The sequence below is a fragment of the Haliotis cracherodii genome, unplaced genomic scaffold, assembly GCF_022045235.1.
Source record: "Haliotis cracherodii isolate W230 unplaced genomic scaffold, xgHalCrac1.p SCAF_7, whole genome shotgun sequence".
NCBI lineage: Eukaryota > Metazoa > Mollusca > Gastropoda > Lepetellida > Haliotidae > Haliotis > Haliotis cracherodii.
The window spans coordinates 26,244,805-26,269,043 of NW_027266330.1; the positions used below are offsets into that span (position 1 = coordinate 26,244,805).

Consider the following 24,239-nt stretch of genomic DNA (forward strand, 5'->3'; position numbering starts at 1 on the left):
AATAATATGATCATGAATCTATGAATGTGTGGATTCAATACAGTTACAATACACAGACAAGTGAGTGAAATAAAGAAAATTGCAAATTGAAACAACTTTTGTAAAACTGCACTTCACTCATTTTCACATCACATTAAATCTCAAAACATCATACAGTGTCTCATATTGGAAGTCACTATAGCAGTACTGTCAACATACAGATACTCATGTGATAATTCTAAATACTTTTTTATGCACAGTTCAACCCTCTCGTGCCGCAAAACATCACGTTTAGCAAACTTCGTAAGTTTTTGTAAACATGAAATAGCAGACAAACCGGACACTTTTATGTCCGCTTCACTCAGTTCAGTTCTCGTCATTGACACAGCAGATTCTACATCATTGAATTACACTGCTAACTCCACACATCGTCATGTCCTAAGTCAGCGCATCGTGAATCAGTGACTTCTTGGTGTCGGTGATGACGATGTCTTCTCCGCTGATCAGTTTCATGTTGACAGTGTAGTACTCTGGCCACGGCCAAACACCAAACATTGGGTACAGGTCTTCCCTAAACCTCTCATCAAACCTGGCTAAAACAACGCCCTTGTTCAGGTCAATGAAGGCGAGTCTGCCTCTCACCACATCCAGCACGACACCATAGTGGAAGGTGGCCTGTGTGCCGGGAGTGCGGGACATGGTGTTCTGCTGACACTGGCCCGGCTCCTCCTCCCGGTACACCCTGGTACAGATACTCTCCCCGTGTCTGTCACATCTCCCTACACTGACACACCAACAGCCACGCTGTAGTGAAACCCACCACCCACTGTCCACCTGTCCTGCCTCACCCACCCCCATCTCCAGGACAGGAAACCACCACAAAACTCCATCCACCACCCTCACCCTGGTTAGTGTCTCCCAGTATCTGGGAGTGCTGTATACCGGGGTGAGAGTGGGGTGGGGTGGAGGAAGCGGGATGGGGGTGGAGGCACAGGTCCCCCGATAGTTCTGTAGCCTGCCCCTCTTATCATGAGACCATGTGTCGGGCGGCGAGTTGACCAGCTCACCGTCTGTAGTTACGTGGCACCTGTCTGTGTTGGCTTGAGCGGCGTCCAGATGTAGTTTAGGACCTGGAAATATAGATGGTGTTCGTTGTGTGGCAAGTTTATTTACTGTAGAGACAAAGTCGGACATTTATTGTGAATCTCGTGAGATTATCTGTAAACAGCGCCCTAAATGTTCGACTGTGAGTTTCACAAAGTTTGTCAATTCGGTCACTATTGTGACTCATAGCGGAATAGATATACTGTCAAACTATTTGTATGTGAATTCTAAATGTGTTTTATACAAAGTTACATGGTTTAATGATCAAATCAACACCATATAAAACATTTTTTGACAAACATTTGTTCCGCCCTGTTGCTGTGATATAGAAGTCAGACATCGAGGCTCTTTGTCAAAATATGCAGTAATATTTACATAACTTCATGTTTAAATACCACTGTGTGAATTCTAAACTTCTCTTGTATAATATAGAATGAAACAGAAAACTACATCAAGTGGAGACCTTTTGACATTTGTACAGACAACAGACATCACATAAACAGGTAACTTCTATGTCCGCTTCAGTCACTTTCACAGTTACACCATCACACTCGCTGGGCAGGGAGGCTGTCTTGTCTACTGGCGGGGAATGGCGGGATGTATATGTTATAACTACACGTGTGGGAATTCTAAATGATTATTACACATAATTACAATGATTTATAAATGAATAAACACCAAAATAATATATTTATTTCATTTGATATCAACATTGTTTTGTCTATCTATTTACACTGATTTGTGAGAAAACTTACACCGACACAGTTCGATTGTAAAATAATACATCATATTCATATTGCCTCACTTAATCTATCTCTGAGTAGATTTTTCATTCAAAATCCTTCTTTAATCGTGCTGTTTGTAATCATATTTTTTTAAAGAAAGTAGCGTCTGTGCGAGCATTGCACAGCATCCAACTCATCCGTACCATCACCGATGTAATGTTTTGTCACTCTCCTCTGATGTGCTCCACATGTCAACTTTTCACATACTTTTACTGACTTAGAGACATAACAATAATAATATGAAAGTTTAATATGGTGTGTTTTAAATATTTAAATTTATTTCCATACAATACTTATATTACCTTCTCTATCATAGTGTACATGTAGTTCATTACTGCTGCATCAACGCAGACATATAGTTTGCTATACATGCAATTGAAAAGCAGGTGAGAGATCTATTTTTGAGTTATTAGGGATTCAAGAAACCAAAAGTTCAGATTACGCACAAATAGGACTTCGTTAGTGATTAGCACATACTGATGTATTTTAATTTATTAAGTCTAGTTAGAATGTAACTCATTGTTTTCAAATTATGTTGAATGAAGACAAATCATAGACGATTATGCAGTGTATTATGTCTACATACTAATATCATAAATACTCTTGACTCATACGTCAACATAGCTTCTTACAGAGAACGAATTGAAATACGCGACTTCAAGACTGACGACGTGCAATCAAATTACATTCGAGCGAGAAGAAGAGTTATGATAACACAGATAACGGAACTTTGGCAGCTAATGGTTTCAATGTATTCATCGTAATTGAATGATGATATAATACACTGGATGGTCGAGGATGAGGTCATGGTAGAATAATACTTTTTGATAATAGTGGGTGAGTGAGTGAATATGGTTTTACGCCGCCTTAAGTACTATACCGGCAATATCATGGCGGGGGACACCAGAAATGGGCTTCACACATTGCACCCAAGTTGGGAATCGAACCTGGGTCTTCGGCATGACAACCTAACGCTTTAACCACTTGGCTACCCGATCCGACCGCCCCTTATTTGATAATAACTGCCTGGTATCATGTCATAAACACGCATACATGAGCCGAGAACTTTATCTCTTAATTCCGACACTAAACTATATGTAGTATCTAGCGTCGCTTTGATATATAGTTTAACATACTTTTAATGTGTTCCTCATCATAGTATGGTTAATAAATGTGTTCTAAAACCAGATGAGGTGTAATGAACGATTCAAGAAAATTAGATCTAACGAAGATTTCATCTAAGAGTTCGGATTACGCGCAAATGGCAATTCTTAGAAAACGTAAATATAGTCATAATAGATCTAAATCCTTTGCTAAGTATGTTCAGTTCTGACCTTTTGTCACTAAACATACATATAAATGCATTTTCAAGTTTCCTCTTTGCGAGACAATGAAACCAGAGTTTTCATGAGAATAACTAAATGCCAATAATTGTCATTGACCCTATGATGAACACGAAATAAAGATTCAAGCTGTATAATAGCCAACGTCTCGCACAGCTGTCATTTTGTACCACAAATAAATTTTATTACGTTATCTACTTAAAGTTGAATCAATCGCCGCATCGCGCAAACGCAGCCCTTTGCTTGCTTTGCAATAAATGAGAAAGTGCGCACACATGTTTCATGATATAACTACCTTTTGTGCTGTGATTAGCTGATGAATGTCTTTCGATGTGATTTGAGATTATAAATACACGGAGATGTCAAGGGGAATTGTTGTAACCATACTGGAACATATACAGCGGTCACTAGATTCCACTGTCTGATAAAACCAGCTGGACAAAGCCTCCCGCGTATCGTACCTCGGGCAAATATTTTCACTCCGTTTGTATTCACAAACCCGGAAGTGTGACGTTATTCACATTTGCAAAACAGAGGTACTCGTGTCAGTCCCCCTGTGTTATTTTATGAGAGAGGGAGAGGGAGCCCCAGTGCAAACACGTACAATATTACCAAGTATATGCAGTTAACCCATGTGAAATATTACCGAGTGTATTCAGTAAACCAATGAGTAATTAAAACGACACCTAGTGTATGCAATGAACACATGTGAAACCACCTGAAACACGCACGCATCTGCAATCAATTGAAACATTACGGAGTGTATTCATTGAACCCAAGTGCAACCAAACTTAAACATTACCCAGTATATTCAGTGAACCTGTGTGCGGCCACCTGACACACTACTGAGTGTATCAAGTGAAGTCATGTGCAACCACCTGAAACATTGCCGAGTGTATTTAGTGAACAATGGACGCAGGCATCTCAAACATTATTGAGTGTATTAAGAGATCCTGTGTGCAACCACCTGAAACATTGCCACAACCACCGGAACCCGTGTGCGACCACCTGAAACATTACTGAGTGTATTCACTAAGCCAGTGTGCAACCATCTGAAACATTAACGAGTGTACTCCACCTGAAACATTACCGAGTGTATTCAGTAAACCCGTGTGCAACCACCTGAAACATTACTAAGTGTATTCAGTGAACCCGTGTGCGACCACCTGAAACATTAGCGAGTGTATTCAGTAAACCATGTGCAACCACCTGAAACATTAACAAGTGTATTCAGTGAACCCGTGTGCGACCACCTGAAACATTACTGAGTGTTTTCAGTGAACCCGTGTGCAATCACCTCAAATACTACCAAGTGCATTTTACCTGAAACATTACCGAGTGTATACGCTCAACCCGTGAGCGACCACCTGAAACATTGCCCATTGTATTCAGTGAACCTGTGTGCAACCACCTTAAACATTACTGACTGTATTCAGTGAACCCGTGTGCAACCACCGGAAGCTTTACTGAGTGTATTCAGAGAACCCTTGCGCGACCACTTGAAACATTGCCGAGTGTATACACGCAATCCGTGTGTGACCACCTCAAACATTAACGAGTGTATTCAGTGAACCCGTGTGCACCCAAATGAAACATAACCCAGTGTATTCAGTGAACCCGTATGCGACCACCTGAAACATTACCAAGTGTATACACTCAACCCGTGTGCAACCACCTGAAACATTACTGAGTGTATTCAGTGAACACATGTGCAACCACCTGAAAAATAACCGAGTGTATTCAGAAAACCCGTTTGCAACCACCCGAATTATTACCCAGTGTATTCAGTGAAGCCGTGTGCTATCACCTGAAACATTACCGAGTGTATTCAGTGAACCCGTGTGCAACCAAATGAAACATTATAGAGTGTGTCCAGTGAACCCGTGTGTAGACAAATGAAACATTATTGAGTGTGTCCAGTGAACCCGTGTGTAGACAAATGAAACCTTGCCGATTGTATTCAGTGAACCCGTTTGAAAACACCTGAAACATTACCGAGTGTATTAAGAGAACCCGTAAGCAGTCACCTGAAACATTACCGAGTGTTTTCAGTGAACCTGTGTGCAACCATCTGAGACATTACCGAGTGTTTTCAGTGAACCCATGTGCAATCATCCGCAACATTACCGAGTGTTATCAGTGAACCTGTGTGCAACCATCTGAGACATTACCGAGTGTTTTCAGTGAACCCATGTGCAATCATCCGCAACATTACCGAGTGTTATCAGTGAACCCGTGTGCAACCATCTGAGACATTACCGAGTGTTTTCAGTGAACCCATGTGCAATCATCCGCAACATTACCGAGTGTTATCAGTGAACCTGTGTGCAACAATGTGAGACATTACCTAGTGTATTAAGTGAACCCATGTGCAATCATCCGAAACATTACCAAGTATTTTCAGTGAACCCGTGTGCAACCATTTAAAAACATTACCGAGTGTATTTAGTGAATCCGTATGCATCTACCAGAAACATTACCGAGTGTATTCACTGAACCTATGTGCAACCACATGAAACACTACCGAGTGTATTCAGTGAACCCGTGTACAACCACCTAAAACATTACCGAGTTTATTCAGTGAACCCGTGTGCAACCACCTGAAACATTACCGAGTGTATTCAGTGAACCCGTGTGCAAGTACCTGAATCATTATCGAGTGTATTCAGTGAACCCGTGTACAACCATCTAAAACAATACCGAGAATATTCAGTCAAGCCGTGCGCAATCAATTGAGACATTACCGAGTGTGTTCGGTGAACCCTTGTCCAACCACTTTAAACATTACTGAGTGTATTCAGTGAACCCATGTGGTACCACCTGAAACGTTACCGCGTGTTTTCATTGAACCCAAAGCAGCCAAATGGAACATTACCGAGTGTATTCAGTGAACCCGTGTGCAGTCACATTACCAAGTGTATTCAGTGAGGTCGTGTGCTACCAACTGATACATTATCGAGTGTCTTTAGTGAACGCGTGTGCAGTCACTTGAAACATTACCGGGTGTATTCAGTGAATCCGTGTACAGCCACATGACACATTATTGAGCGTATTCACTGAACCCGTGTGCTACCACCTGAAACATTAACGAGTGTATTCAGTGAACCCGTGTGCAGCCACCTGAAACATTGCCGAGTATATTCAGCGAAACATTGTGTAATATATCTGAAAATTACCGAGTGTATTCAGTGAACCCGCGTGCAGTCACTTGAAACATTACCGGGTGTATTCAGTGAATCCCTGTGCAACCACCTGAAACATTACCGAGTGTATTCAGTGAAATCGTGTGCTACCAACTGAAACATCATCGAGTGTCTTTAGTGAACTCGAGTGCAGTCACTTGAAACATTACCGGGTGTACTCAGTGAACCTGTGTGCAACCACCTGAAACATTACAAAGTGTATTCATTGAATCCCTGTGCATCCACCTGAATCATTACTGAGTGTATTCAGTGAACCCGTGTGCAGCCACCTGAATCATTACTTGCTTTGTGTGAACTACGAAACAACATTCTGGAACACTACCGAGTGTATTCGGTGAACCCTTGTTCAAACACTTAAAACATTACCGAGTGTATTCAGTGATCCCTTGTGTAGCCAAATGAAACATTACAAAGTGTATCCAGTGAACCCGTGTTCAATCATCTGAAACATGACCGAGAATTTTCAGTGACCCGCGTGAAGTCGGGTCAGCTTGGGAGCTTCTACCCGGCTGGTCTGTATGGCTGTGGCTGTGGTCTGGACAGATGACTGTCCCCCGATGCAGCCTCTTGGCCTTGACTCTTCTTAGCCAATACTGTCTGCTTCTTTTAAGCATCTCCATCTCTTGAGATAAAGCGGAGAAGCGGGACTCAAACATCGACTCCATCATCCCTTTCTGCTGGTTGAAGTGCTGTTCCAAACTGTTCATAGAGAACGCAGAAGTAGATTCATTCGCCGGAGTAGGTAGAGACGCTGTGATGGGGTCAGTGGCTAGGTCTATAGCCGCAATGAGTTGACTGACTAACGGACACGCACTACCATAAGCTTACTGGGACCCTCGGCCGTGGTTCGCTGAATCAATGGTACTCGTATAGGATCAGGCAAATGTTCTCAGGATCTGATTGATAAAATGACTAGCTTCGTCGCGTGTGCGCTTGTACTAGTCCGGACTCTAGTGCTAGCTCACTGAGATACCATGCCGCAGTTTAACATGAATACCCCACTCAGACACAGTATACTGACTCCGAGCCGACCAGTCCTTATTTTAGCCTCTTAATGCCGAGCGCCAGACAGGGTAACAACAAGTACGCGGCCAGGGATCGAAACACGGGCTTTCGCAGGGATACGCGGAAATAACTTAAGTTTTCAAAATTGTAAGAGATAGTAGCTTCTAGTAATATTCGAATGAGAAGATTGAACGAATTACATTACAACCGGTAATGAAGTGTGACTGTAAATGCTATGGCTACCGACGATCTTGTTAAGAGGTATGACGGGAAATTTCAAAATTGACGTTTTTGGATCAGTAGTGCATACTACCCCTACGATTTGTCAAACATTCATTCACTCGACAAGGCATATCGCATATGAGTATCCAAATGCCGACTTGAGGGAGTGTGGCCCACTGCTCTAGCCCTTAGACGCTCCGCGCCTTGCAGACGCCGCACCGCTAGTTCATACATAAACATTACTTGGTATTAACATTTATAGTTCTGAATCATGATCTCCTGCTTTTTTAAAGCGTATATATACCGACCTGCCCATTATCAAGAATTCCCTCACTAAATACACCACTACATACACCACCACACACCTCACTCGTAATAAGTCCAATGATTTGGTTCTCTCATTTCATTTCAATGAACAAATTCCTCATTCAAGACAGAATGTCCAAAGTGTTATGTTTCTATGAAATGATTGATGCATTACATACAAAAGTATTAAAACTCTGTTATACACATATTTGTAGTTGTAGCCCTATCAAAAACAAATAGTTCCTGCTAATGTTTGTGAATGATTACATTTGAGGTTTGTATCGTATGGGATTTAAGTTAACTTACACAAAACAGGAAGCCATGAACTGATATCTCCCACATAGTGGAGGGCAGAACCATCTGAAACGACCATGTAAACGTCATACGTTATGTTCACACATCATTGCAAACACATGCAGTTTAGACATTTAAGTATGATAGGGTTCAGCATGTCACATTCCGTAACTCAAACAAAAGATGTCAAGACAACATTGCCCTCGCACACACTGTATACAATATTTCACAGGGGACTATTCTTTACCAATATTAGAGACCGACGATTTGATATTCTGAAATACATTATTGCAAGGTTCATACCCGGAAATAATAAAAATATATCTGGTTTTGTAGATGTACCTGAACCCCTCCCTTCCGGAATCTCAAACGGTCGGTCCCTTATGTAATTATATATTATTTTTAGCATTTAGAGAAGTATGGTACCAAAGCATTGGCAATTAATTACTATGGCTGTGCTACCATCATAAGAAATTGTTTCTGTATTCGAGTATTCAAATGCATTGTCAAAATTTTACAACATTTTCTCCAATAATTTCCTAAGAATATACAAACCTTGCCTCGTAGAGAGAATAATGTCTTGATAATGGGTCATGGCTGCCTTGTCGTCTGCAATCATCTGTATGACCAAGGAAAGGTACATGTAGTTTATCATATTAAGCATTATAACATCCTTAGAAACTATGGTAACAGGCCTTGCAGGATGTAACAGGCCTTACAGGATGAACCAGTCCTTGCAGGGTGTAACATACCTTACAGGGTGTAACAGACCTTACAGGATGTAACATGCCTTACAAGATGTAACAGGCCTTGCAGGATGTAACAGGCCTTACAGGGTGTAACATGCCTTACAGGATGTAACAGACCTTACAGGGTGTAACATGCCTTACAGGGTGTAACGGTCCTTAAAGGATGTAACAGGCCTTACAGGGTGTAACATGCCTTACAGGATGTAACAGGCCTTACAGGATGTAACAGGCCTTACAGGGCGTAACATGCCTTACAGGATGTAACAGGTCTTACAGGATGAACCAGTCCTTGCAGGGTGTAACATACCTTACAGGGTGTAACATGCCTTACAGGATGTAACATGCCTTACAAGATGTAACAGGCCTTACAGGATGTAACAGGCCTTACAGGGTGTAACAGGCCTTACAGGATGTAACAGGCCTTACAGGATGTAACAGGCCTTACAGGGTGTAACAGGCCTTACAGGATGTAACAGGCCTTACAGGGTGTAACAGACCTTACAGGATGTAACAGGCCTTACATGATGTAACAGGCCTTACAGGATGTAACAGACCTTACAGGATGTAACAGGCCTTACAGGGTGTAACAGGCCTTACAGGGTGTAACATGCCTTACAGGATGTAACAGGCCTTACAGGATGTAACAGGCCTTGCAGGATGTAACAGGCCTTACAGGGCGTAACATGCCTTACAGGATGTAACAGGCCTTACAGGATGTAACAGGCCTTACAGGGCGTAACATGCCTTACAGGATGTAACAGGCCTTACAGGATGAACCAGTCCTTGCAGGGTGTAACATACCTTACAGGGTGTAACATGCCTTACAGGATGTAACATGCTTTACAAGATGTAACAGGCCTTACAGGATGTAACAGGCCTTACAGGGTGTAACAGGCCTTACAGGATGTAACAGGCCTTACAGGGTGTAACAGGCCTTACAGGATGTAACAGGCCTTACAGGGTGTAACAGACCTTACAGGGTGTAACAGGCCTTACATGATGTAACAGGCCTTACAGGATGTAACAGACCTTACAGGGTGTAACAGACCTTACAGGATGTAACAGGCCTTACAGGGTGTAACAGGCCTTACAGGGTGTAACAGACCTTACAGGATGTAACAGGCCTTACATGATGTAACAGGCCTTACAGGATGTAACAGGCTTTACAGGATGTAACAGGCCTTACAGGATGTAACAGGCCTTACAGGGTGTAACATGCCTTACAGGATGTAACAGACCTTACAGGGTGTAACATGCCTTACAGGGTGTAACGGTCCTTACAGGATGTAACAGGCCTTACAGGGTGTAACATGCCTTACAGGATGTAACAGGCCTTACAGGATGTAACAGGCCTTACAGGGCGTAACATGCCTTACAGGATGTAACAGGCCTTACAGGATGAACCAGTCCTTGCAGGGTGTAACATACCTTACAGGGTGTAACATGCCTTACAGGATGTAACATGCCTTACAAGATGGAACAGGCCTTACAGGATGTAACAGGCCTTACAGGGTGTAACAGGCCTTACAGGATGTAACAGGCCTTACAGGATGTAACAGGCCTTACAGGGTGTAACAGGCCTTACAGGATGTAACAGGCCTTACAGGGTGTAACAGACCTTACAGGGTGTAACAGGCCTTACATGATGTAACAGACCTTACAGGATGTAACAGACCTTACAGGATGTAACAGGCCTTACAGGGTGTAACAGGCCTTACAGGGTGTAACATGCCTTACAGGATGTAACAGGCCTTACAGGATGTAACAGGCCTTACAGGGCGTAACATGCCTTACAGGATGTAACAGGCCTTACAGGATGTAACAGGCCTTACAGGGCGTAACATGCCTTATAGGATGTAACAGGCCTTACAGGAGGAACCAGTCCTTGCAGGGTGTAACATACCTTACAGGGTGTAACATGCCTTACAGGATGTAACATGCCTTACAAGATGTAACAGGCCTTACAGGATGTAACAGGCCTTACAGGGTGTAACAGGCCTTACAGGATGTAACAGGCCTTACAGGGTGTAACAGGCCTTACAGGATGTAACAGGCCTTACAGGGTGTAACAGACCTTACAGGGTTTAACAGGCCTTACATGATGTAACAGGCCTTACAGGATGTAACAGACCTTACAGGGTGTAACAGACCTTACAGGATGTAACAGGCCTTACAGGGTGTAACAGGCCTTACAGGGTGTAACAGACCTTACAGGATGTAACAGGCCTTACATGATGTAACAGGCCTTACAGGATGTAACAGGCTTTACAGGATGTAACAGGCCTTACAGGATGTATGAGGCCTTACAGGGTGTAACAGGCCTTACAGGATGTATGAGGCCTTACAGGATGTAACAGGCCTTACAGGATGTAACAGGCCTTACAGGATGTATGAGGCCTTACAGAGTGTAACAGGCCTTACAGGGTGTAACTGGCCTTACATGATGTATGAGGCCTTACAGGATGTAAGAGGCCTTACAGGATGTAACAGGCCTTACAGGATGTATGAGGCCTTACAGGGTGTAACAGGCCTTACAGGATGTAACAGGCCTTACAGGATGTAACAGGCCTTACAGGATGTATGAGGCCTTACAGGGTGTAACAGGCCTTACAGGATGTAACAGGCCTTACAGGATGTATGAGGCCTTACAGGGTGTAACAGGCCTTACGCCTTAAAGTAGAAGGTTGCCGATAAAGGATAGGAAAGTCATGAGTAATAACTTTCCAATATTTGCACATGTGCATTTAACGTTTCTGATGCCGATTGTCGGTTGAAGCCAGATGACATCACAGTAGTTCAACCATTTGAGCTAACAAAACCTGAAAATGACACCTTAATTCTTAGTGGTGCTTTACTCCAACTCACTGAAGAAAGGTAACCATAATCAGAATGCCCCAAAAGTCATCACAGAGGAAATTCTATAGAATGAAATAATAATGTGATGAAATATGTTAAATAAACGTGAGATACTGTCCATAAACTATCCACTAGTCCTCTCCATGCTGGGGAGAAATGAGGCAGAGCCTCCAGCTTTACCTGTATGATGAAACGTAAAGGGTACGATGGGACTATTGGCCACTGTGATAAAGTTTTGGATTCATTGCAGCAGCTTATTGAAGACAGGTTTTACATTAGTCTATGATAAATTTGTAGCACCAACCCCCAAACTGACATTTTGACATAAATATAGAAAGTGTTGTTGGAACTTTAATTCTCCCCGAAGATAAACATGCAGATCTGAAAGAATGTTTGGGTCAGTTTGAAAAATTGAAGAAAGTTAAAAAGTTACAACTACATCAGTTGCTAGGAAAACGTCACGTGCGGTTCATGGACGTTTATGAGGCTTATTGTCTTAAATTAAGCGGAAAGTTGTTTACTCTTAATGCATTGTAGAGGTCAAAGGTGAACAGTTTAATGGAACTACTTTTGCTCTTAAAGTTAAAGTACTTCCCTATCGGGGATGTGCCACTCATGCATGCGAGGAACGCGGCAGCAGCGCTTGGTGACGATCGGTGCTATGTAAAGTGGAAGTGTCCACCCCCTGCGATTAGCGATCAGCAAATTAATATTGAAGAATTGGTAACTTTGTTTCTGGCAGTGCAAAGATTCATTGGGACCGAAACTTAGCGGTTGCCATGTCTAAGGATATACGGACAACACCGTTACAGTGTATTGCATTAACAGGGCCACGTCAACAAATCCTGTATTAATGAAATATAAACAGGAAGTAACTGTTTAAACTTACAGCAAGACAAATAGCAGGTGTTAGAAATGTTGTGTGTGAAAGGTTATCTGGATAACATGATCGACACAACATGGTGTGGCTTGATAACTGTAACATTGACTCAATGTTATGCCACACGACAATTAAATCATTGTTGTTTTACAGTCCGCTTGTCAAACAAGAACCAAGAAGACATATACCTCAAAGTTAAAATGCTACCTGTGATCTTTCTTTTCTTATGAATTATCTCCCCTGCCTGCATCTACACTTACTGTGTTGAGATATGCTACGTTTCTGGCAAGATCTTTGAATTTTAAATAAAATCTGTGTCTCAGCTCCAACATTAAACCAACTTTTGAAATATAGGAACCACAAATTAGTGAATTATGAGTAAAAAGTGAGGGCACAGTTAAAACAATTTTAGTCTGGTAACCAGAGGAACAAACGATTTTGCACACAAACAACATTTTACGTAAGATAAATGGACACAAGTGATCATGTGATGATCTCCTTCAGGGTTAAGTAAGAAATGGTTATATCGATTGAGCATTACTTATACAGTTCTTTAACCAGAATTATGGCAAATAGTCATTTATAAAATTGTAATTATCACTCTTACCTAAATATTTCATAATTAAATTGCTTGAATTGCACAAACTAATTACTCCTCAAGCAGTTCAACATTCCATAATCGGATGTTTAACAAATACTTACATTTTCAAGCATCGCGTACAAAGGTGTTCTGCTGAGTCTTCCCTGTTGAAACTGTCTTATTTGAAGCACGTGGCTTTTCTGTGTTTGTCTTCGTTGATTGTCAGTATCTAGATGCAATGTGTAAAAGTCAGTTTATGAGTTAGAGGCCATCATGATGATCCACGTGGTAATCAAACCTAGAACTGACAAACAGCTGGTTGATAGTGTGACAACGAATCTCTACATCGGAATATGATCTCCTCAAAACTGCACGGACCACTGGGGAATACAAGCGACTAAACCTTTTCCGTGACCATAATAGTTATTTTTGTCCACTGTAAGATTTTGTAAGATGTTATTAGCATGTATTCATGAATCACTATCAAGTACTGGTGATGCCAGGTGTTCGCGAAAAGGTGAATGTATCCTTCTGTATTTTGAACATAAGGGGACATAATTGTGTGCTCATCATAGAACTAGACTACCTTATCATCCCAACCAGTACTGTCGAATATTGATATCAGGAAAATTATGACATTCATACATTTACACATTTGCCCCTGATATGACATCGTCGTTCTTAATTCGTACAGTTAACTGACAGTTAAACCTACTATTTTACAACTACTAATAATTGATAGGTACAATAATTATCGAAACAGCTTTTGCACAAAGTGAACTTATAACATATGAAAATGTGATATCTCGACACTAAAAGGTGCCAACCCATTCCACACAACACTGCATTTGTTACCTGGGGAGTCACGTGGTGTCTCAGAAGAATCTGCGAACATCAGATGGTCCTGGCGTTTATAGTCAGTCTGTAAGGGCAACACAGATAGATGAATCAGATCAACCTCAATCCATATGAAGATATGAATATTAGGTAATAAGAGTGTATAAGAGTTCAATGCTCCTAGGAGCCTTTAATTAATTGACAGCGACTCTAAGACAACTTTCTACCGGTAAATGTTGTTGATCTGATGTTCGTTTGTTGACACCAACATAACACTTACAGTATCACATCGTGGCATGTTCCGGTCCACGTAGCTTAATGTGTTCTGCCACTCAGCTGAGGAATGAAAAGAAAGTTTACATATCATCATGTTAATCATATTTGTCAGACGTTTTATGAGTGATCGAGGGATATATCTATTTCAAGTATCCTACCTGTTTATAGAGGACTCACTACCTGTATATAGAGGACTCCCTACCTGTATATAGAGGGCTCCCTACCTGTATATAGAGGACTCCCTACCTGTATATAGAGGACTCCCTACCTGTATATAGAGGACTCCCTACCTGTATATAGAGGACTCAGCTGCAGCATTACTTTGTCCTTCTCCTGAAACAAACCAGATATCTCAGCATTGCCTGATTCACATGCGTGCGAGCGTGCGTGCGTGCGTGCGTGCGTGCGTGCGTGCGTGCGTGCGTCTGTGTATACATTAGTATTTATTTGAGCATGTGTGTGCGTGCGTTGAAGGACACGAGGAGCAGGGGGATGGGCACGAGGTTGCACCATTAGCTTAAGGTGCAATACAACAAATTTAATGTTGACTTGGCCATTCCTCTATCATTAACCCCCCGTGATGTTGCTGGACTTTTGCTAAAAGCGGCTTAAAACCATAATCACTCACTCACTCATTAAACTGAAATTGTGTGATATAATTGATTCAATGCTCTAAACAGCGTTAATCCAAAAGCCTCTACCCATTCACTTTATTTTTTATAGCATTGTATACTTAATTCTTATCTTTTTTATAAAAGAAATAAAGTCCAAGCTAACAGGATTTAAATACATATTCATTATTATTCGTCCTTACCCACACTGCTTATCTCGAGTCACAGAGGGGCGGTCGGGTAGCCTAGTGTTAAAGCGTTCGCTTGTCAAGCCGAAGACCCGGGTTCGATTCTCGACATGGGTACATTGTGTGAAGCCCATTTCTGGTGTCCCCCGCCGTGATATTGCTGGAATATTGCTGAAAGCGGCGTAAAACCATACTCACTCACTCACTCGAGTCATAGTGGGTATCGTGTAGTGATTTTGTTATAAATAGCGATGAATACATGTGAGTTGTTCTGCGACCACAGATTGTTTTTTTTTTTAGTAACCATGATTAACATACTTTATCATCATAAAATAGGGTTTAACTGTCTCACGTTTGTGCAAACAAATCCCTTTGTGTTTCATCTGCTCAAATGTACATTAATTATAACTATAGTCCTCGCCTCGCCACAAGATAGCTGCATGTGTGCTAATAATAATGGAGTGAGAACAAGCCAAGGAAACCACCACCACCCCGGATCCGGCGCCCATGACACAACCAGTCTGTAAATGTTTTGCAACACGTTCCTTGATTTGACTGTCATTTTGTAACCACGTTAAGGATGCTGATGATTTCTGTACCATAATTAGGAGATAAAGTTACTGTGTTCTCAATGCAGAGCCAGGTTACCTGTAGATTAACAGCGCTATATTGAATTTGGAACCGAACGCACAGCGAGAGGTTTCTAATGTTAAACAAAATATTGCGTTGTATGTGCTCAAATAGTTTGTTTACACCGTAATAGTTCACTCGAACATATGACAGGCATTGAAAGCATAACAGCACGGCAACTTGCGAAGCTAACATGAGGTGAGCATCCCTAAAGAAAATTAAGCAAGATTTGCAATGTATTTCGTTCTATACTGCGTGTCACCATTATGACGTCATATCGCAAATTGTGACGCAAAAGATATGACGTCACAGTCGTATATAAAAAAAGCGCCAAATTCCAGGTTCTCTGTGTCTCCAAAACGTAAATACATTCTTTTTATAGATTTATTTCGTGTTTTCTGGACAAAATGTATTGCCACAAATACTTTGAATATTGGAGTAACCGCAACTTTGCATTTTGTCACCTATAATCGATATTATTAATTAAAAATGCCTACCGACAATGACTGAAAAAAGTACTATTCTTTTCATATTAGCTTCTGCGGTGATGCGTCCCCCAAACCAGCTGTTTCAATCAGAGGGGGTTTATTGTGATTTAATAGCCTCTGACTGGCCAATCATAATCGAGCAATTTTACAAATTCATGGTAGAATGTTAAATATGTGTTACCTTTTCCACGATATCCAAGTCTTCTGCAAGCTTTTCTATATCATCAAAATCTGCATGAAAAACAGTTTTGAAATGGACAACAACGAAACCCTCACTACCACTAATGAAGATAAAATATATAAGAGTCACTATTATACTCCATTATATAATAATAACACATTCTAACAGCGGCGGTGTCTGGCGTCATTATCCATGATCGGAGGCCTCGTGGTGAGTTGGTGCACGTGGTTGTCGAAATGGGGGTCAACAACTGCTTCCAGGACATCTCGCAAGGTAAGTGCTGATTACTTGTGAAGTTGCGTTGTATGGTGATCAAGTCCAGCTTTCATTCGTGTGAGATACACCTCTAAATGATCCTCGAGGCTCTCTTTTCCGACAGGTTCTCAGATTCTAAGCTCGTCGTGTAAAACACCATGTCAAACAAAACCTCTGATGGTGACATAATGGCGTTTGATGAATCTCCTGAACGCCATTCCTGCCGCTCGGAAGCAGTTCCTCGAGCTTCTCGTGGAGGTTCTGGGGAGCCATTGTCGCTTCAGGACAGGACTAGTAGGAAATGACTTTAAACAAATATTAATAAATGTTGTTTAAACGGTCTTTGTGCTATTCCCTCCTCTCGCATTTACATTTTCAACTTAAACCTCGGAGACGTGTTTTCTCCTGTACCTAAACGTTGCAAGACAGCAGATTTAAAAACCTAAATTTGATTTTGAAAAAACTGCATTTTGGAGAATGCACATATGACACGCTGAAGTTCTGATGTCACCGTCAAACATGAACTGTCACATTCTTACGACTAAACATCATTCTTTCAATAATCATTATAATATTGTCATTACTTACTCTCCTGACTTTCCTCCAGATCCTTCAGCGAATGAACAGAAGCCGGATCCTTCAGTGATGTCTCAGATGTCCATTCTGTCAGTGATGTTTGGGATGGCGAGTCCTTCAGTGACGTCTCAGATGTCCATTCCGTCAGTGATGTTTCGGATGGCGAGTCCTTCAGTGATGTCTCAGATGTCCATTCCGTCGGTGATGTTTCGGACGGCGAGTCCTTCATTGTTTTATCTTTTGCCGAGTCCAACAGAGATGCATGGGGAATGTTGTCCATCTTGGACTGAAAAAGGACAACAGTTACATATGTAAATACATCCTGTGCATTTAACTCTACTACGGTAAGATACTGTCAACCCTTAAAAAATGTACATGAAGGTAAATTATCTTGTTTACGCTTGTATGGTGTACATCCTCCCATGCCATGATTGTTTGCTGTTTATATCTTTTATATTGTGCCACAAGTAGCAACTGCAGACCGTTAAACTTAACCTATACCATATGAATTACTGCGAGGGACAAACTGTGAAGTGTAACACCAACATTCCCAGTGGAATTGGATCGCGGTGATCCGCCACTTGTGATCCATACTCTTATTTCGGATTCGACTTGCTAGGGAATACTTTACGCTGATGGTAAACACACAAGATATTGAGCAATTGTCAGCTGCAGAAAATAAATTTCGTCTTATATTTTAACTTAAAATATTGTGGTCTCAAAGAATAAGTTGATTATGTTACATATAAAAACAATGTTTGATGTAAAATATGTGCAAGAAACATTTCTTGACAAACTTCTATCCATACCCCAGCTATATGTATTGCTAAATTGGCGATGGCAGATTGTCAGGCTTTGTATTGGTGGTTAAAAGATCTATAATTGTACATTGCCAACACATCGCAGTTGATGTAAACGATGATGTTGGTTTGAGAATAAATAAATCTCTTTTTCACCTCTCGAAAGATATGCGCCTATTACGAATGTACACTCTGGCTCCTCGTGTTACAGGACTTACTTAACCACTGGAACACTTGCTCCACAGAGGTTAACTGAATATAAAGTCTCATTTTAAAGTTAAAGAGAATTCCGGTGATGTGATTGCTTTATTTACTGCCCACATGACCCGTCCATGGTTAAAATTTAAGTATGAAGTTCACCTTTTGTCGTTTACACGATACGATTATGGACCGGAACTACCTTCCAGGATCCCCGATTGCAACAATTGTGTTGTCTCCCCTGCCTTCCACGATGAGCATTGGCAAGAAACTAACATTTTTTTTCACACAATGTCCCCCCCCTCAGTCCTAGTGGCATGATTATCACACAATTTTGTCACTACCGTTTGTCCCGACCACGGGCATCAATAAAGGCTCTTGGTTTAAATCGAAATCGAGTGGAGTACATTAGACTTTAGGCGGAATGCGGCGCCATCGCCAGACTGGAACTGACCAATACGTTCCGAGTTTCTGCTTTGCGTTTGGATTACGGTCCGTTCCCATCTCAGTCTTTGACCTCGATATTGATTTTCAATGGTACATTCTGAAGGCATGAATACCATGTTGCAGTATTCTCCTGGAAACAGTTCTTCGAGTGACAGGATGTCCAGGGTTAGTTGCTGACGATGGCATCACTGTGACGTGTTCCTTGGATGTAAGACACGTAGATATCGGTCTCCGTTGGAGGTCATGACGGATGGTCTGCCTCTCCTGGGCCTGTCCACGGTATGGTCAGTTTGCCTCTAACGTGCCATCAACCTGCTGATTCTTAGCTTTCGATAGCTTTGGCATGGTAGCTCTGTTTTTTAGAGCTACACTGTTTCTATACCCAAAATGTCTAAATAACTTTGTGTTGCACGTGCATCAAACTTTCACAATTAACGTTATTTTGCACGAGATCCCGTGACCAGATCGTGATTCGTACGAGTAGGGGATAAATTCACAGAAATGTTTTGCTATCATTTTAATTTTAATTATGAAAGATAATAATTTACAATTTGGTTTTGGGCTTTGTGATGCTTTTGTAAAATTCTCTCTTTAACAAGCTGTTTGACTTTGATGTTTTAATGAGACCTAACACGGCTTCAGACCAGTCTACTCTACCACAGATCACATATTCACGTTACAGGGAATAAAGTCTTTTAAACAGGAAAAATAAAGCCGTATGTGTCTTTTGTAGATTGTAAAAAGGCCTTGGATTCTGTGAGTCGTATTGAATTAGAGCAATGTGTACTGTCTCCCAAAGGTATTTATGCCTAGGTGAACGCCTGTGTGAGATAAAATAATGCTTAAACAGACAACGGTGAGTGTTCTATTGGCTTACAACAAGGTCGTGTACTCAGTCCGCTTTTATTTCACCTCCTATAACATAGATCAACAGAGGCATTGGAGCATGGTAAAATTGGAGTGCGGTTGCTTCCTGATTTATTGGAAATCTTATCGTTAGTAGTTTAAGACATTGCTTGGTGCTTGCACGAACAGATCAAAGTGAACAGTTCAAATACGAATCATTAGAAAACTGGAAGTGTGCCTGGCTAAAAAACTAGGCTTGATTATCTAACTTACGCCCAATCAGAGGACTTCGTTCCGTTGCCATATGATTAAGACATGGGGTAATATCTACATATTGACCAATCAAAATTAGTTTGAAACCTAACATACACTGTTCCTAAATACCAACTTTGGACGAAATCTCTTAATATTGATCAATCAGCTCTGCTGAGACTACCATTGCAAGGTGGAAACGAAAATAAAGTCATATTCAATAGTGTCCCTAGATGCAACCATGTACCAAGACTATTGTTTTAGGCTGAATGACATATAAGTAATGGCCACTTAAAGAAAAACTGTAAGTAACAAACAGGTGCTCGTTGTTGAGAGGTAGCTGGAATCTAACAATTTCTATGCACATACACAAGTTCCATGGCTCTACTATCTGTCGTTTCTGAGATAGCGCACAAAGCTGAAGGAAGAATAAAATATATAAAGAATAATAAGAAGAAACCGAGCAAAATAAATAAAAATACCAAACGGTACCCTATGTGTCCCAACTACTAAGTATGCTTCAAAGTAAACAAATATGTAATTACGGATAAATATGTCGTTGTCAACGTTTCAAGATCTTTATCAATACTTATCGTTTGACATGAGCATTTCATTTGTTATTTTCCTTGCCATTACTTGTGTTTGGTTTATTTGTTTGTCGTTTAACGCCGTACTCAGCAATATCCCAGCCATATGATGGCGGTCTGTAAATAATCGAGTCTGGACAAGACAACACAGTGATTGACATGAGCATCGATCCACGCAATTGGGATACGATGATATGCATCAACCAAGTCAGCTAGCCTGACCACACGATCCTGTTAGTCGCCTCTAACGTCAGGATCAGTTGAGGGGGCGAAGGGAATTAAGGGACTGCAATTCACGCAGATCACGTCCGAGAGGCTCCAGTGTGAGCGAGTGAGTGAGTATGGTTTTACTCCGCTTTTAGCAATATTCCAGCAATATCACAGCGGTGGACACCAGAAATGGGCTTCACACATTGTACACATGTGGGGAATCGACCCCGGGTCTTCGGCGTGACGAGCGAACGCTTTAACCACTAGACTACCCCACTGCCCAGTGTCTGTGCACGACGCATAAGGAAATCCCGAATGTAAGTCGCTTTTTATGGCAAACATGGGTTGCTGAAGACCTATTATACTCCTGATCTTCACGAGTCCTTAACATGTTCCCTCAGAGTGAGTAAGTGATGTTTACCCTATTATTAATATTCCAATGACATGTTCACTCAGAGTGAGTAAATGATGTTTACCCTACTATTAATATTCTAATAACATGTTCACTCAGAGTGAGTGAGTGATGTTAACCCTATTATTAATATTCCAATAACATGATCACTCAGAGTGAGTGAGTGATATTTACCCTATTATTAATATTCCAATAACATGATCACTCAGAGTGAGTGAGTGATATTTACCCTATTATTAATATTCCAATAACATGATCACTCAGAGTGAGTGAGTGATATTTACCCTATTATTAATATTCCAATAACATGTTCACTCAGAGTGAGTGAGTGATATTTACCCTATTATTAATATTCCAATAACATGATCACTCAGAGTGAGTGAGTGATGTTAACCCTATTATTAATATTCCAATAACATTATCACTCAGAGTGAGTGAGTGATATTTACCCTATTATTAATATTCCAATAACATGTTCACTCAGAGTGAGTGAGTGATATTTACCCTATTATTAATATTCCAATAACATGATCACTCAGAGTGAGTGAGTGATATTTACCCTATTATTAATATTCCAATAACATGATCACTCAGAATGAGTGAGTGATGTCAACCCTATTATTAATATTCCAATAACTAATAAAGAGCTTTGCACATTGTTTTCCTTAGGGTAATTCAAACCAGCGTGATTAACAACGTTTACAACTAAGTTACCCAATAACCCGTATGGTGTCATAATTCTGCAATAATATCACACGTTTTTATGTTGCTTAGATAATGGTGTATTGTACCTATGTTAAGATTCCTGTGGCAGTTTGATAGCCTAGTGGTTAAAACAATCCAAATAAAGACACTTCCGGTGTCCACCTTCCGTCATGTTGCTTGCTTATTGATACAGATGGATTAAAGGGAGTGAGTGAGTGAGTTGGGTTTAACGCCGCTTTTAACAGTATTCTATTTATATCGCGGCGTGTCAGCTTAATGTGGGAGGAAAGCCCGAAGTGATGCAGATCTCAGACGTTTACCACTTTTGTGAAACTTACGTGCACGGTTATGGTGCTGACAAACCTAGAAACATAATCGTGGCGAACCCACAATCATAGGTTTCTGGCGTGCCCAAGGATCGCAACTCTGCACAGCGGAAACGCGGCGCCTTAGACGACCGGGCCACCCGTGCCCCAGATGTCTTCAAGTCCCACCCTGACTATAAATAACCCGCAAGGTGGAGATGTTTCAGTTTCGAACAGTGACTGGCAACGTAAACACAACCGGCTGTCAAGAGAAGCTTTTTGAAAACTTCATGTAAACAAGTTCACCCAAGACCATCTTCTTCGTTTGAAATTGAATTACAAACCTTGGATGTTTTGCAGCTTTTTTCATAAAAAATCGAATTGATCGTTTTTGAGCGTCTGCTTTAATCACAGTTGGCGGAGCTTATTTATGGTTGCGCTATAAATAGCCAAGCACATTGTCATGTGCACATGTGACACATTTGATGCATTTGTGGTCAAATTGCATTGTGGTATATATATTTACGGCAGAACAGCAGCGCAACAACAGTTTCGGTAAAGTAACAATATCTACATATAAATGCAAAACTGATGTTATTTGCACACGTATTCGCGACATCATTCTGCAATCCGTAAAATGACATATATATATATATCAACAGTTATGCCACACAATGAGATCATATTTTTAAAACTTAAATTACTATACAGATTTTTAAACTAGTGTTTAGGAAGAGGAATAATTTGAAACACAAGTAGTCCAGCCAATATTTCTTTGTTTGACAGCAATATATGAATATGTCGCGTGTTATCACCATAACGATGCACATAGCCAGCTGATAAATAAGTAACGAAATAAAACTAGATGTTTTATCCTAAATTAGGCCTATCTAGATACCTAATATTGTAATATTTTACTTGCGATAAAGGAAAAGTCCAATAAACATATTCCAACAGAGTTTTAACTATTGATTTATTTTTCTTTCACATAATTTCACACACAAACTGAGCTTGATCATTTTGGATCATGTATTTTTTGTTTGGTGGATTTGGATACACTTAGCGCGCAAGTTTTAACGCACAGTCTGGCATCACTTTCCGTTTTCTCCACACCAATTCTTCATCTGCTGTTACGTTTAATACCCATTTCTTTAAGTCCAAGTAACTAGGATCTCTCCAAACACTGCGTGTCGTCAGCTCAGTCGAGAAGTATTTTGGAATCGACGAATATCGCAACTTGGTGGGGCACTATTCTCTTACCGCGATTACCTGTACTGTGTCTCGCATGGTTGACAGAAGCAATGGGAACAGACATCTTCGCCTTCATCTGGTTCCACAATGAAAATCTAGCTTTGACACTGATCCACTCATCCTAAAAATCGGCACTGAATTTGTCAAAGTTTCTGTTGCACTTGCATCTTGTAGGTTTGATTTAACAGCCGGAATGATGTCATCTTGATTTGGAACTTTCTCCACGATAAAGTCATCAATGCCATAATTGAAATGACCAAAGGCTCCTCTGATCATCTCGAAAAGCTCTTCCGTCAAATTAAGCTTCACACGAAAATGTTTAATTGTTACTCGTATTGATTAGAAGCGAACTTGCAAAGTATTTGACAGTAAGCAGTAAACCAATTCGAATGCGCACACGGGGCGTGGTGGCTGTGAGATCACGTGGTTTGGAAAGCGGCAAAGAAAAGATTTTAGAAAGTAATGAGAAGGAATCCATAGTGCAATCCAAACATATGTAAAACACATCATGTTTTATAACAGTATTCACGAGAACAAATTATGTTCATGCCAAAGAAGTTACAAGATCCAGTGACCTGAATAATCATGATGAAAATAATGTTCACGCACAGGACAGAATTTGTGTGAACAAATTTTTGACGTTTCGAAGTATGACCATGTTCGACGTGAAATAATATGAACTTTTTCAATTTTTGTCTGCCCCTATGGAAACCTGTGCACCGATCTGAGACAAAAATCTACCACGACCATATTGCTCCTTCATAAAAGAACGTCAAATTTATCTTTCTTCAGCTGTTTATTAAACACTCGTTTCCGAAGCAAAGCGGCTTGTCCTAAATTAATTTATAGACGAGTACAAAGTGTTTTAAATTTTGTAA

General features: G+C 40.8%; 1 protein-coding gene across 1 annotated transcript in view; it reads right to left on the reverse strand.

Annotated features, from left to right (window-relative positions):
• Window positions 1-417: 417 nt before the first annotated feature.
• Window positions 418-24,239, reverse strand: part of LOC139447931 (uncharacterized) — a 39,253-nt gene continuing 15,431 nt past the window's right edge. The window contains exons 19-27 of the mRNA XM_071229421.1: window positions 17,361-17,634; window positions 16,518-16,567; window positions 14,710-14,752; window positions 14,424-14,479; window positions 14,162-14,228; window positions 13,429-13,535; window positions 8,797-8,860; window positions 8,254-8,307; window positions 418-1,109 (exon numbers count right to left, since the gene is read on the reverse strand). Of these exons, the coding sequence (XP_071085522.1) occupies window positions 418-1,109; window positions 8,254-8,307; window positions 8,797-8,860; window positions 13,429-13,535; window positions 14,162-14,228; window positions 14,424-14,479; window positions 14,710-14,752; window positions 16,518-16,567; window positions 17,361-17,634 (1,407 nt within the window). The remainder of the gene's footprint in view (window positions 1,110-8,253; window positions 8,308-8,796; window positions 8,861-13,428; window positions 13,536-14,161; window positions 14,229-14,423; window positions 14,480-14,709; window positions 14,753-16,517; window positions 16,568-17,360; window positions 17,635-24,239) is intronic.